At 41.3% G+C, this 16,492-nt stretch overlaps 1 protein-coding gene across 2 annotated transcripts in view; it reads right to left on the bottom strand.

Annotated features, from left to right (window-relative positions):
• MYLK (myosin light chain kinase) overlaps positions 1–16,160 on the bottom strand; it is a 218,319-nt gene extending 202,159 nt beyond the window's left edge. For both annotated transcript variants that reach the window (XM_074145668.1, XM_074145670.1), the window contains exon 1: positions 15,998–16,160. In XM_074145668.1, the coding sequence (XP_074001769.1) occupies positions 15,998–16,160 (163 nt within the window). The remainder of the gene's footprint in view (positions 1–15,997) is intronic.
• Positions 16,161–16,492: the final 332 nt, after the last annotated feature.

The raw sequence follows: 16,492 nt of genomic DNA, 5'->3' as shown, positions 1-16,492 counted from the left end.
AAGAAAAAAAAAAACCACCTACATGCCCTTACATGTCCATAGGTAGAATCATGCATTTATGTGTATGTGGTGTGAAACAGTAATGCAATGAAGTTAGAAGAACTAAATCCAGGAAATTTTCCATCTTATGCCTTATAAGTTATGATGCACAAAACGTATGTACACTACTGTTTGCAGAGAACAGCTCAACTAGACACAGTTGAGCTGGTTTTAAAATGAATTAGTGATGGTGAAACAGCACAGCTTGCAGATGCCGCCAAGAAAGTAAGTTAATTCTCAGTTTATTAGGATAGAGACTTCTCACTGAATCCGGCTCCTCTCCCTCCAGAGAAATGAAACGTTTTGCTAGGAGCAAAAGAACTCAGATCCAAAGGAGGAACTGCACTGTGACATTCCCAGTCTCCCAGCTAATCAGTTCTGCCCAACAAGTCTTCACTTTATATATTGATATATAGAAGAAATCCCCTTGTAAGGAAAAGGAGCTTAAAGGTTAATCTTTGCCTTAACAATAAAAATAAGAAGCCACTTCACAAACCATTTCAGTCACATGGGTTAAATGGAACCAGCTGTACATGTAGCCATCATGCAAACAAAACTGTGCCATTAAAAAGACGTAATTTCTTGGTGGTGCTGAAAAGTGGGTAGGACACTACAACTGTTGTCACAAAGGGACAGGGAAGAAGGTTAGAAAGGACAGTTCAGTCATTTATTCTGACTCACTGGATACTGAAAGCAATTCAGTTTAACCCTTTCACACCTATATTGAGGCTGTGCTACCAGGGCTGGGCTGTTCTCCCAGTGCTACCTGGGAGAAGCAAAAAATACAGGAAGGCAATTCCTAAACAGTGGTGTCTCAAGAATTTCTGACAGCTGCTCTCTGCTGCACTGACCGAACTCAAGTCTCTGAATTAAGTCCTGTGAAATCCAGTATGTGCCCCAAGAAACATCTGGGATTATCCCATAGATTCCACAAGCACAGGATACATGCAGCTTCAAAAGACAGCTTCCTGATGACTGAGGGAGGAGCAGGTATTACATGGCTTTTGAGTCTCTGAAAACAATATAGATATCATTTTACTGTATTACCCTATAGACTCCAATAAATCTACAGAATTCAGTTTACCACAAGGCTACTGTTTTTCAGAATGACTGACCCAATAACTGGTATTTATTCGCTGAGACAAGCTCCATAAAAAAAAAGAAAAGGAAAAATCCACATTATTCCCCCTCATCACCACAAAGATGACATCTTGCTGCCAAACTGCCTGCCAGGAAGCCATCTGGAAACAATACCAATACCACAATCTATAGGCATCCCTCCAATGCATTAATCAGGTCATCAGAGTTCAATAACTGACAGCATCTTTAAGAACTGGAAAGGATAAAGCTGTGGTAATAAGGCACAGTCAAGATCAATCCCCAGGGCCTAGTTAGTTCTTCCTCTCCTTTGTTTTTTTCCTTTTAAAAAAACCCCACAAAACAACATATAGCATTAGCATTGTTCCCCAGTGTTTGGGTTTAAATTTACCATTTCAGAGAACTTCGAAGTGCAAGCAAGGCCTCTCAGTCTGACACATACACACGTAATGGAAAAAGTCTACTGTCTCACTGAAGCAAATGCAAGTCCTCTCACACATAAGTCAGGAAGTCACAGACTTCTGCCTTGACAGTAGAGTTATCCACATAAATCCTTAAAAGGGCATTGAAAAAGTCTGAAGAGAATTATACGGGGTGTGACAATGATTTGGAGAATAGGAAAAATATATTAAAAACAAACATATACTTATATGTTTATTGTAGCCAAAAATTGTACAGAGTTCAGCTTAAGATGGTTACAAGTTTTCTTATCACACAGAGCAGAAGTACTTTCAGAGGGAGACTAGCAGTACCAGATGATAAACTTATCTCTGAGCAAGACATACCAAAACCCAGGGGCTAGAAACCGAAGCTGCAGAGATCTAAAGTTGAGAGTGCCTTTCTTCTAAAGCATAAGTAACAAATCAGAAAAGAGTGCTGTGTGCGATTTTGGTCTCCTTTCTTTCTCAAACTAAAAACCAGGTATTTTTCTGGGAGATACGTTTTAACAACACAAGATATTGAGTATGTTATAAGACCAATGAAGAGACACATACTTCTGAAAAGCAGGGAGTAAAAGCAGAACCACAGCAAATCCCCCTAGATTAAAGAAACAAACAAATCACAACTATTCCGTTTTATCAGTTCAGTACAACTCTCCGTAATATATATATATAAATAAAACACTGCACTGGAAGTAAGCAACTGTTCATTATCTCGGTCAAAACGCTTTGGGGCCAGTGACAAGGTCTTCCTCAGTGTTTACACAGCAGCTGGTACAACACAACTTGAAGTTATTTGTTGTACTATGTAACTTCATAATACAAAAGGGAGCACTCAGCTCTTGCTCTGAATTTAAGTTAACCAGAACCTTTCAAAAAAAAAAAACACCACTGAACCCAACTCAGGTTTTGTTTTCACAAGTTGATATTCAAGATTTGTCAAACAGTTCAAAGCTTTCTATTTTTCTAGTAAGCTCATTCTTTCAGTTTCCAGAAGTCTCTGTCCCCTGTAAGCCTGGAAACTTTGCAGAACAGTTTTCCTATAAAGCATGTTCAGGTTCTCTCATTTGAAGATGGAAACGACTGAATAACATTGTCATCTGGAAGGGGCAAGGTACAGGGAATCCAGGTAATAAGTTTAAAGGGTGTTTTTTTAATCTTATTTATTTTTCAGGCTACAAACTTCTGAAAGGTAGCTAGTAATGGCTTCATGTCCAGTTTATTAGCATCTAAAAACCTTCTTGGTCGGCAGATGTGGTGGAATAGCTATGGATAGTAAGTCAGAGTTAACCTCTGAACACTTATTACGTTGAGCCTCTCATTGTGGAAGAAATTAATATTTTGTCTTTCCACTAAATTAATCACATATTTTTGAGCTAATTAATCCATTTGAGGCAACAGAACTATTAATACAAGCATGGGGCAAAATCTTACATTAGAGACTTATAGATAACTGGGCTAAAAAAGTTCACCACAAAAATCATTCTCCAATGAGCTCCAGAAATTCTGCATATAAACCATGCAGTTTAAAGGTAAGAACTTAAATATTTGATAATACCTAAACATTCTCATGGGTAAACTTATAAATGTAAGTATTTGTATTTTTTTCCCAGTGCATCAAGCTAAATCTAGACTAAGCTGACATTATAGGCAATGCAAGTGTATTCACTAGTTTTATTCAGCGAATTCCTAAGTTGATTTTAGTTAGAATAAGACAACTTTGCATTCAGACATGGAACCAGAAGATTCACCTTGCTTACCTTTTTTCAGGCCTTACAGAAGTCCTTTCCAACTCCTTTTCCTCTGATACTTCTTTGCAAAGTGTTTGAAACCTAGCGATGAAAGTGATAAAGTTTGACCATACCATTTGAAAAACATTCTAGTAGAAATCCTGCAAATAAGTCATAATAATGCATTTTACAGTTAGAAAAACATAAATTAATATGCTGTTGAAATTATCAATACCTAAATATCAGACAAGTGAAATCTAGCTGGAGTAGCTACATAAACCTACCAGTCTAACTGTAAAGTAGAAAACGATATCTAGATAACAAACAAAATCCTTCTGAAGCCTGGAACTGAGAGCACTTCCACAGCTAAATACCTCCACAGAAACCCACGATCACAGAAGATTCTGACAGCCACTGAAATTTCATTTGATACGAAATCACTCAAGAGAATTGATTAGTCAGATATAGGACAGTAAGAGGTCTTCTGTATTGTGAAGTCCAGTTCCTCTTTGCACACACAACTGTTTCACTTTACGTCATTTCCCTTGCATGTATTACAATGAAGTGATGAGGTACAGGTTTTCACCACAGATGTTATTTTAGTCAGCTTTGATGAAGAAACTGCTCTGGACAAGTTCACTTTCATTTTTCTACAGTAACTTTTAAAGTATACAACTCTACTTCGCTATTTAGCTCCTCATATGATGGGGAACTCCTGCAACTCATCAGCAAAGTCATCACACAGAGAGCGTGTACATTTCCAACAGCTTTCTGGTCCAGGCAGATATGTAGTAGGCTTGCATCCAAAACCTTAAACAACAAAGCACAGACATACAGCTAGATTTGAAGTGAGATTTGTCCAATACTCACAGGTTAAATAAAGGCTCAAACTGACAAGCTCTGCAAACTCAAGTGTTTCTATTTACAGAATGCAAGGTGACTGCTATAGCAGGGGACTGGGAGCGGCCCAGAAAAAAAAACCCCAAACAACTCCAGTCCTGTGCTCCTAGTAAAAAGAATGTGATTTTAATGATATAGTCCAAAGAGAACAAAGTTCTAGGTTTATTCAGCTATTTAGGTGTTATTGGTTAATATTAGCTTCAACTAGCTAAGCAATATTAATCAACAATAACTTGCTTGCATATCTTGTTTCAATGCTGGATTGCATTTGTAAAAGCCCTTCAAAGAGCATCCCTAGAGAATAAACTTCTGTACTGCTCCTTCAAATGCATGCACATGCTTTATGGAAGGAGGACAATCTTCCAGCAACTGCACAGAAATGAATGTAAACACACTTCAGCTCTTGTAAACATGTCCACAGAGACCTCTCATATAACCACAGAGTATTCTCCTTCAGGTTTTTTCCACATCTGCAAAACAGGAAAAGCAAGGCTATCTTCTTCCTGGATGTTTTAAGTGCAGGGATTTTGAATTTTATGAAACCCTGGGCTAGAATACGTGTAAGTGCAAAGTTTTAATCATCACTGCGTGTACTGTGTGTATGAAAGAGGTAATAATGTATGTAGCTCCATTAGCACCCAGAATAGCTTCATGCCCAGTTTGTGCCTCTCAATTTTAATAGACAGCTTCCAGAGTATTACAATACTAATAGGTGCCATATATCAACACATGAGGACATTCAGAAATACTCAGTATTTTCCCACATGGAAAAGAAAGGGACAATATAGTATCAGTTGTTATTCTTCATCCATATATAGCTCTCCAGTGGAAAAGAGGTTTCTAAGTATACGGTACAATCCAAACCAGAGAAAGCTATAAAGACTACCTGTTAGGTAACACAAAGAATGGCATTGATACTAAGGGTCACCAAACAAAACCAGTGTATAGATATTCAATTTTAAGAAAGGGAACTATATAAGGTTGTGGCAAGAAAGAAAGAGGACACTAAAAAGGAGCAGTTCAAAAAGCAAGAAGCTTCAGGGAGAGTTAGGAGACTATTGCAGGGCATAGGTCAGCTCTTAGATTAGTGGATTGCTTAAGTAAAGACAGGGAAGCCCATAAAACATAGCAAGTCAAATGTAAGCAGGAAATTAAGGGAGCTAGAAGACAATCCAAAAAGTGCCTGCAAACAAAGATCACGGTGCTAGTAAACAGCTCTTTAAATACACCAACAACAGGAAGCCAGCTAGGAAAGCAGTTGTACTGCTGGATGATGAAGGTGTAAAAGGGGCAGATGTAGATGTTAAAGCTGTAGCAGAGAAGCTCAGTGACTTATTTACATCAGTCCTTATTGCTGAAATCTTTGTGGAGATTTCCATACCCATTGCACTTTCTCTTGCAAATCTGGCAGAGGAGCCACATAAATCTGTAGTAAATTCAGGAAATACTAGACCAAACAAGGAATTTAGATGTTAATAAATCAGTGGGACAAAACAATGTTCACAAAAGTTCTGAAAAAAATGTGTGTGTAAGCCATCATTATAGAGAGTCTCTGTACTGGAGGAGTTAGTCTCTGTACTAAGGTCCTGCCTGCGTAACTCCCAGCTACAGAAAGGGCTATGTAGGGAAACCGGGAACCACACTCTGACAAGTCCAACTTCATTCACAGTAAGAGTAAGCACATTAGAAAGAATAAGAAAGCAAAGGATAGAGCTTAACAGGCGCTTTTTAAGATGGAAAGGAGTCAGTAGTGCAGTCCCTGGGATCAGTGCTGGCACTGGTGTTACTCAGTATGTTCATTAATGACAAAACTCACTGTTCGGGGAAAAAATTGGCAGGCAGGCTTTAGTGCAGAGAAATTTCAAGTAATTCATCTAGGCAATACCAGCTCTCACTGTTCCTACTCAGAAGCTGGAGCCATCCTTGACAGTTCTCTGAAGTCACTGCCTCAGTGTTCAGCAGCAGTCAAAAAAACAGCAGAATACAGGAATATTGTTTTAGAGATCTGCTTTCTGCCAACATGCTGATCACTGTCTTTTAGTATCTAATGATAATTATCCATAAAGAACACAATAAAATAAAATATACACATGGCTGGTACTCTTCCTCCTGAGCAGCTTGTGGATTAATTCCGTTATTTTATCTGGACTCTAACCTCAGCAAAGGAACATGTTTGCTCTCTATCGACTTGCTCATTACCTCTTGTGGCAGGGGTAGGAATGGGACAGGGACACATACAAACAGCAAAGAACAAGAAATAAAACAATTTAGACCAGTTACAGGTGCCACAGCTTTTCTTTTAACACCCTTCACCCTGAAAGCGCTTTTTACATCTGTACACACAGTGCAGACATCCATAAGCTATTATTTTACCAGCCCAGGTAAACCAAGATTTTAATTTAATTTTTAATTCATCACAAAGTTTTATTTTAGAAGAATTTGTTAAATGAACACTGTCTTTGAAGACAGTAAGTTATTTATATCTTAAAAAAATTTAATCAGCAAAGCTGTATATCCTGACTTATAAGTGAAATATAAGCTTGGACAGAAGGAAAAAAAAATACCTCACAAGAAGTGCAATTAGAGCAAGTTTGTTTTCAAGACAATAAATCCCTTGTTTTGAGGTTCAATTTAGTTCATTAGCTTGTAACTCCTACAGTTTTCAAACGAAAATATTTTTGTTTGGTTCTTGGGGAAAAAAATTCTATGCTATATTGATGAAAAATTAACAAGGTTTGACAAAGTTAACTCTTATGCCTGCTCCTGACAGTCCATCTCAAAACCTCATGCTTGTAATAAAACTGGCTAGAAAGGAACTAGCACTGGAAAGCTACATAGTGAATTCCGTTCACCACAGAACACATAACAGGCACGAACAGACATGAAACACCATGTGTTTTTCTCCACCTTAATTTGGTGAGAAGTAGGCTGTTACTACAGTTCCCTACACCAATATTGATAACCATACATTGCTACTGTAACATACAGGTACCCGTCACACATATAGGATCTTGCACAGTGCTCATGCACAACTGAGCAATTAGAGAAAGTTCAAAGCAGGTTATCTCAGTTGTCAAGTACAATATAATAAAAAAGCCTAAACAATATAACATCAAGTACTGAAACATATTTACACATTTATATTTACTTCTACCATCTCAGACAAAGCAAAAAGGATAAAGTGGTAAAAAGTTTGCAGTTAGAAGATACTACATTAAGTCTAAGGTCACAATCACGCATGTAGAGAAAGGAGCAAGATCAACACTATTTTACCTGGAAATTTTTTTAATATCTCTGACTTTCTGTCCTTGCTGTTGGGATGCCATGCAAGTTGTTAACTCTTGCAACCTCATTTTCTGGATGTCATGGTGGTCCAGTCAGGAACCGAGCCCTCACTTCTGTTCAGGCTAACCAGGACTACCGATTTGGTCTCCAGGTCTCAATGACCACAGCTATAGCTTGGAAATACCTTGGAGAAGGAACATAACTTCGAGTGTCATATCAGATAAGAGCTAAATAGCTTGAATGAGAACTAAGTACTTCATTAGTCATCTGAGATGAACTGCATCGTGGCATGATTTCGGGTAAAATGAAGGAGTGATACTTCTGCTGACTAAGTTTAGAAGCATTTGAAGAAAACCCATATAAATCAGCCTTTTAAGCAGCCACACCGACTTTTACTCTGTGTGAATTGTGCTTAATTGATCAGTAAGTAGCCCAGTACCTATGTTCAGGTTGACTTAAGCGTCTAACTTGAGCAAAATTCTCCATCAGTTGTGATAAAGCTTTGGTCTCACAGGTCAGGGCTGAGGCAAAATGGAGGGAGTGCCTTTGAGCCTGCCTGGTCAGAGTTCAGGCCAGCCATGTCTGCAGGCCAGGGCACAGCTCGTGCCTCCTCACCTGCCCCTCAGCCTGAGGGGATTCCCTCATGGATACTCACCACCATCCCACAGCCACACCTTTATCCACATCTCTCACAGAATGACACTAAGTGGCACAAGTGACAGGCTGCAGAGCGGGGTGGCCTGTCAGGAGGCTGAGAGCTGCCCCAAGATGGTCCCAGCCCGTTCCCCCCACCTCTGGCTCTGAGTGGACCCTAGGGGGGGAAATCCACCATGCGCCAGAGCCCGGTCATTGCCCCAAAACATCCCTCAGCCAGAGAAGCGCCTGGATATGAGGTGTAAAGGGCAGAAAATGGCGGCTGCTGAGGGCTGGAGACACTCTGTGGGGTCCCCCATGGCCAAGGGGGCAGGGACACCCCTGAGGGACAGCCTCCCTCAGCCCTGCCGCGATTCTGTGGCCTGCAGCGAGTGTGCAGCAGGCAGAGACTGTGAGGGAAAGGGCTGAATAACTATCCATGTGAGCGACTTCATAATTATTTGTGGTATAATTATTTCCTCAGTATCTGAACCAATGATCAGAAGCTTCTATTGATTGCCAAGAAAATAACAATAAAAAAAATTAATTATCTGACTCCAGGCTGTTTTGCCAGCAACACAGAGGTGCGTTGCCACAAGCCCTCCTACAAGAGCACTACATGCTGTTAAGGCACATCCCTGGTCAGGGCTGAAGGAAGCACACAACGCAAACTCCACAACTCCCTCAGCAGCACTGAACTTCAGACTTCAAACACCAGCAGCTTCTTCCATTCGGATGTGTCCACTCCACTCACGAGCACTGACATTTTCACAGCAACATGAAAAACCACAGTACTGCGGAGGAACAAGAAAGCGAGTAGGAAGAAGAAAGGGAAACAAAGAAGAAAATGAAATAAACCTTCTTTCACCACTCCACATCTGTGAGAAAGGTGCGCCCACAAACGCACAGGCACACGAGCCAGGATCTCTTTCTAAAAAACTGGATGATACACACTCAGATATTTGCTTGCCTCTTACTGATAGGAGTTCAGTCAGCGCTAAATACCTCCAGCTAGTTTCAAATTACAGCCAGGGGAAGTAGTACCATAAAATTCTTCACAGCCACCCAAACCATTACTCTTCTATTTTCTTCCATGTGGGGTCATCACACCCCCCTCTGGAAAGCTTAGAGGTATGATACCACGGCAGGCATCTTCAGAGAGAGCCTGACAATGGTGTATTATGAGGCTTGTTGTAACATCCTTTCAATATTCTTAAGGTCCAGTGATTTAGAGAAGAGGGTCTTTTGTGTCTCCTGTCAGTTCCAGGAAGCTCCTGTCACTGGCATGGAGACTGCATATGGAAAAGAGCTGCTAAATAGACCAGTTAAAAGAATATGGGCCCAGTTTCGCTCCCACATTACTGAAAACCATGAATGCTGCATCTCTGTTGAGGTCAGAGGAATTGCACAGCTCTGATGCTGGGGGTGAGACACCCATACACCAGCTGTTACATTTCAAAGCCAGGGCTCCCTCTGCGATGGTCTCACAGGCTCTGCCTGATAGATACCCCCTGAGGCCACCGCAGCCAGAATGTCAGCGCTTAAACAGCGGCAGCATGTGTACAGGCACATCCCTCCAGTCTAACCCACAACACCACTGCAGTAAACATCGCTGTGCAAGACAGAAAAGGTTTTTCACCTCCAAAACTAGGTTGGACTTGAACTAGTGATGTGGAGAGCTAGTGACGCTTTCAGACACAAAGCACTGACATAATACCTTCCTCTTCTTCCACCAAAGGAAAAGGAAGATTATGATGATAAAAGATTTAAGGTAAATAACCTGAGTAAAGCAGTCCATTTTTGACAACTTTCTCTTTCCTGTTTATTTTAAACAGTCTGGTTACTGCTTCTGTTTTGTAACTTTCCTTTTGATATATTCAATAGTGTAAGACCGTACACACAGTGATTCCCTGACCTAGACTTTGTGAGTGCTTCTTACAGAAGATGTCCTCACACTTTTGCTTCACCCAGTCAGACTTGTTCCTTGCTCAGGAGAGATGTGATTTTTTTTTTTTTTTTAAGTTACACTGATTCCAAATACATGACATAAAATAAGAGATATGAATGAAAAAAGGTTAACTTCAATATTTAACAAGCTGTTGGCATCATTATAAGGAATTAATGGAACGATATATTTATTTGCTTAAGAGACAAGGAACTTCATAGGACTTGACATTGCAGAAAGTATTAGTACACATCTAAGTACATTTTATAATGAGGTATTAAAGCAGCCATCCTTGCTATTATTTGCAATGCATGTTTACACAGTAAATGGAATTGTGACTGTCACTTAGTAGATATGGAAAATTTCACAACCCTGTCTCACCTTGTTTAGCTATCGGGTATTGTTTTGCACCGTGAGTATCCATCAGTTTTCAAGATGATGCTGTTTTCTGAAGTGCTGTAATCAAATGTAACAATGTCCTGATCAGAACTAAGAGCTGGTAGCTCTAGTTCCTTTGACTCATGCTGCCTGCAAAACACAACTCCGATAGGCCTTAGAAGCAAACAGGAAACTTGCAACACTTCCAGGCAGATAAGAACAGCTAACTCACAAAACAGGGATCCTTTCATTTTTCGGAACATCTCAGAAAATGTCTCTGCCAAACCAAGTACCACTGTGTCTCTCTCCAGCCACTCAAATCCCAATCCTCTTTGTAAGAGTATTTTCAACTCAGTCCTTGGTCTCCCCATTATCCACTCATCCCTTAATATTTTGCTGAGGTTAACAAGCAAGATAGTGATTTTTGCTGCTTAGCAGTTTCTCCTGCTGAAAGCTGGATTACACTGGTTTAGTGTGTATATAAAAGGTTTGGGGATGAAACTACAGCTTGGTAGTCAGGTTATCCTTCACTACACAGTTCTGGTATCATTTTGGGCACATCTTTCTGTTCAGATATTGTCCTGTCACTCTGCAAATACCCCAGATCACAAGACAGCTGAGGAATAAGAGAAACAGCAGTAAAAAAGGCAATTCAGAGCAATGGACTTAACCTGCTGTGCAACAATTAGAAAAAAACTGCAGTAGGTGTGTAAAACAGCACATGCCATCACTCACTTTCCTCAGCCAGGAGGTCCTCAGCTTCAGACCACCTGTGGACTCTCAGCAATTTATCACATTTCACAAGAAAAAAGAGCAAGTGATGCACATGACTAGCAACTACAGCATCTCTTCCTCCTCCCACAGGTTATATCTTCTACTTTCAAACAGAATGTATGGTCTGTTTTAATACTTTCTTGATGAAGAAAATAACTGAAGACATCCCTCAGTGACAATTCTGTATCCTATAGCACATCAGCTGCACCCCAAGCCCTAAAAATACCTTTGGCACTGAGAATCTTGTGCAGGTAGAACAGCACATCAGTCTGAATAATTAGTATGCCATCAGCTGGCCATATTTTTGGCAAGTGAGTGAATTTAATCCAATTACTGCAAAGGTGATGAGGTCAAGCTGACTTACTGAACAATCACCAGCAAGGCTGTCCTCACAACATAAGACACCGCAGCTTGCTGGATTTATTTAGAGACCTGACAGACTGTAGTGAAGTTTAGCAATGCTCAGACTTGTTATAACAAAAGTAAGTGCCAAGAAACTGCTTTGTGCCAGCAAGCAGAAGAGGAAAGGGATTCAGCAAGAACACACTTTGTAAAGCACACTGTAATCCTAAGTACTTAATTGCCTTTGGCAAGAGCTGCATCCCCTTGCTCTCTCAGAAGTCGTTTTATCTGCAACTTGATGCTCACAGCTACAGCAATGAATGGAGTGGGGGAGGAGAAGGAACTGGGGGGAACCAGTGAAAGAACTACAGCTGCCAGTCTGTCTTTGCTGAACTACCAAAACAAAATATATAAAAATATCGGTATGCACAAAGCCTGATCTGCGCATCTAATGACTCTGGAGAGCTCCCATAGAAGCAAAGGAAGACTGACTTGCATCCAGGCTCTTTTAACACCTACAGGGGCAGGGAAATTTGTTGTTACACACCTTTATTTATAGTTTAGTATTTATGTAGGAGTGGTGTCATTTCCAGACATTCTAAGTGAACCCATATAGGTTAGTGTAAATTTAAAGGTATAGCAAGAGTTTCTGTTTCTTTTCCCTGTCTCTGCTTGCAATGCAGCATTCACAAATATTTTACAATATGTTAACCCCAAGTCATTGTTCCCACATAAATGGAAGACTCAAAGGTAAATAATGCACCAAGCCTCTTTAATTAAATAAGGAGTTTGGGGGAATAGTTTCTGCAGACCTTTTTAAATCTTAAAGCCTGCCAACTGGATGAACAAAAGGTAGATTAGGCTCACATGATAAATCCCAGTAAACCTGAAAAGCCTTTGTTAATAAGTCACTAAGGGAATTTTTTCCCTCCCTAGAATTTCTGCTCACCAGAAGTGAGAGTTAAGATTATTCGAGCGGGTTTGGTTTCCAGCAGCATTAAATGGGTATATGCCTCACGGAGCTCTAATCTCCTCATTTCTATAGAGCTCAATTCTCCTTTCATTCTTACTGAAGGAGAACCAGTTATTTCTAGCTTTTATATAGGGAGCAGCTGCTGAAACTTCAGAGGCAAAAAAAGTTTATGAAATTAGTCAAGATTCCCAGGAAAATTAAACTGGAATTCTATACCAGCTTTAATAGCAACAGCAGCAGAGGTACAAATGTACTTTCATTTCATATTGGTATTTCTTTCATGTAGCAGGTTGCAAATGAGCCTTTTAAGTTTCCATTCATAATTTAGCGTTCAGTAGCTTGTTCACGGAGCCAGATGACATGTTAGTCTGGCAATTAGTATACCCTTCTGTTTGTAGTGAGGCTTAATGAAGACATTAGAGACAGAGCTTGCTGTAGCACATTCAACAGACCCTTTACAATTGCTCAGGAAAGACCCAGCATTTCAGCAAAGCCCATATTGCAATCAGAGACAACATAGATGACATTTGAAGCTGTGATAAAAGCTGTGATAAATTTAAAAAAAGAGTTCAGAGTTCATCCTACCTGGATCCATCTGGCTTCACTACTGAATCGTTTTCAGCACTACAGAATAATCATATCTTCTTTGCATGCAGTGCTGAAATCCAAAGAGCATATGTAATCCTGTCCTGGTTTGAGGACAAATCCTAATGTACATCATGGAAGCATTTCCATCAGTGAAGGGAATGAAGGCAGCTGTAGGCATGCTAAAATCCTGTCTGGAACAGTGGATGCCACTGCTGTTATTCAGACTCAGAAAAAGTTTTTAAAAGTCTACTGCAACAGGTGTAGCAATGTGTTTCTACAGCAATGAGAAAAAGAACATCCTACCTTCCAAAGGGAGGTTAAAAATGAATAATTTAGCATCAAATAGAGAAGATAGTATTAATCAGCCAAGGAAAAAAAAAAATAGATATTCCTTTGTTACCTCCTAAACTCATACCTGTGGAGTAATGTTTGGAAAAACTATTGAGTGCCGCTCTAAACACAGGAAAAGGAAACAACTGTGGCATGTTTTAGTGTGAACTTGACAAGTTTATGAAGGAGAGAAGACAAGTCTTACTGTAAGAACAGGATGAAATAGTCCAGGAACCCTTCCAACCCATGCTTGGGCCTGAACCCAAACTACCTAGAAGAGTCCAAAAACCACAGACTGTGGCTCCCAGTTCCCCAGAGTCTAACCAAGAACTTCAGCCATCTCCCCACAAGGCCCTCAAACAGAGCTTCTGAGCACAGTTTCCGGATTTAGACATCCGCAACTTTCAGGCACAGCATTTGGAGCAGCTCTGAACTCTATTTGCATCTGCATTTTGTTTTAGGAGGGCTCTGAAAGTAATTTGTAGCGCTGTTGCTTTATAGTGTTTCTAATACAGTGTATTTGGCCTGCGTAAGGATATTGGTATGGATTTTGATTGACTGTAAAAATAGGATCATCGCCCAGAGGAAGTCCTAATGATCTTAAAGGAGGAGTCAGGGAGAATACAAACCAGACCAAAAACTGGTAAAAAATCATGCATCTCTTACGTTTAACTTCAGCCAGTGACAATACGTAATCACTGCTTATTTCAGACTTCATAAATTCCCTTTCAGCATTATAAAAGCAAAACAACGGAACTTCATTGATTTATTCCTTCATCCTCCTTTGCACCATGTAGCAAAGCAACTAAAGGTATGGAGAGATGCTTGCAACAGCAAAGTATCTGGTTTCTAACTTTCTTTGCGGCAGCCCTTTTTATTGGTCTTGTAGGGAAATCTTAAAACTGGGTCAGTGATATTAACTAGCGTGAGCCTCCCACATTTATATAAAATCCTAACTCTGATGTGTATTAAACCAGGCATTTTCTTTCTGCTTGTGTCTCTCTAAAAGGGTTAAATACTGTTAATATATTGCACACCAGCACAGGACATGCTGCCTCTCCTTCTACTGATGGTCCTCTGGTGGCAAACATTCTCCTACTATGACCAACAGTGTCACTCCAGTTACCGCTGGAGGTAAAACGCTTGTCCTGTAGGGTTAGGATGCAAAATGCTAAGGATGAGCGAAACATCGGTGTATTATGGAAATGTTTATAGTGAGCACTAGGTTACAAACTACAGTGCATATAGGGACTAGCTATAGCAGAATAGTATCATTTGAGGAAACAGAAAAAACTGGGGATACGTGCCAGATTAAAATTAACTATTCATGCCATCTGACAGTTATTAGCAAATATAATTCTGGTTTAAAAACAGAAGGCTCCTACAAGGCACTCTTAGAACCTAGTTCCAGGAACATCTCAGCAAATATGAAGTTGCACAGGAAGACACATACCATATTTGGCAAATAATAATGCAAGTCATTAGGAAAAAAAAAAAAAAAATAAAGACATGTGTGCAGGAAGTAGGGGGAGGGAGATAGTTGTTCAGTTTGGGATTTAGAATGCAAGAGGAATTACTCCTTCCCTTACAGCTTCACTGACAGAAATGGTATTTCCAGCCCTCCACTAAGAGGTGGCATCATTTTGGAGAGTCTTAGTGGGGAACACACCTTCTGCATGTCATGTAACTCCATGCTCATCCTCCATAGGGTCCAACGCTTGGGAACCCTCAGAAGCAGGGTGTGTGGAACCAGGTATTTGCATTTCTCAGCCATTCCCTTTGAAGACAACACAATCTAGGCTTCAAAACACTTTTGATTCTGCTTCCTGACTCTGGCACAAGTATTCCTATGGATTGACTCTGCAAAAGACAGAGTTGTGGCTAAAACCTATCTTTAAACTCCAAGGGAAGGGAAGGGAAAGATTCCCTGTCTTTTCATCCCTGGTCTCCAGCCCCTGCTAGCCTGCCATGCCGCTGCCTTCCAGGCTGAGTGCAGGGAGCAGTGCCAGGCCAGAGTCCAGATGTGCACAGACAGGAAAAAGGATTAAAAGGCCAAGAATCCCAAAAAGCCTGTTGCTCCATAGTGTGAAGGCAACACACAGAGAAGTGATTTCACCTCCTCCTCCCCTCCAAGTTAATGATTTTAAGCATTCATCTCCTTCCCTCATCCTTATGCAGTACGTTTAAGCAGTGTCATCGGGATTTATCCTTCACTGAGACACTGTGTTGTGCAACGTGGTACAAATTACTCTGAGAACAGCAGAAGTTGAAAGAAAAAAAAAAAAAACAAACATCACATACATTTTGATACATTTTGCCTGAAACGTGAAAGATGTAGATGAGCAGCAAAGGAACATTTCTACATGTGCCTCCACACATGCACCCTTCTATCTCTGAAAGGCTCAGAAGTCTAAGGGAGAGCCCAAGAGACGATCATTACAGCCTAGCCTATAAATGCTTGTTCTTAACAACCCTTTGCTACCTGCCAACAGAGAACAATAAAACTACAGCAAATCACACATAAAAGATGACAAGTACTTACTACCCGCTTTGCTTGCCCTCGGATTAACGCGCTCTGGGAGGGGAGCCGTAGGTGAGCGGTTCTCCCTGCAGGAGCCCAGCCGACGCTCTTGCAGGGGAAGGGACGGGACCTGGCTTGAGACGCCCGCAGGAAACCCGCGGCTCCGATGCTCCAAGCCCGGCATGTGCCCGCAGCCGGCTCCGCTGGGCTGGTCCGCTGCGGCGCGGCTACCCCGTCCCTCCGGAGAAGCAGGTTTCCCTCCTCCTTCTCCGCCTACTCCACCCCTCCCTCCGCCGGAGGATGCCCCGGTAACCCCCGCCCGCCCCCGGGCTTCCCTCTGCCGGCAGGGAGAGCCCCGCGGGTCCGGGGAGCGCTGCCGGAACCACCACCCCGTCTCCGAAGCTCCCCCAGCCCCGGACCGGCGCCTCCGGCCGCAGCCCACCTGCCGCTCGGCTGGGCGCCGCTGCCCCGCACGCTCCGGGAGCGGGGGAAGCCCGGAGGGAAGCGGTGCCCGGC

This window comes from Numenius arquata, chromosome 3 (assembly GCF_964106895.1).
Source record: "Numenius arquata chromosome 3, bNumArq3.hap1.1, whole genome shotgun sequence".
NCBI classification, from domain to species: domain Eukaryota; kingdom Metazoa; phylum Chordata; class Aves; order Charadriiformes; family Scolopacidae; genus Numenius; species Numenius arquata.
The sequence above is the reverse complement of the archived record's forward strand: the minus strand, read 5'-3'. Positions and strand labels throughout refer to the sequence as shown.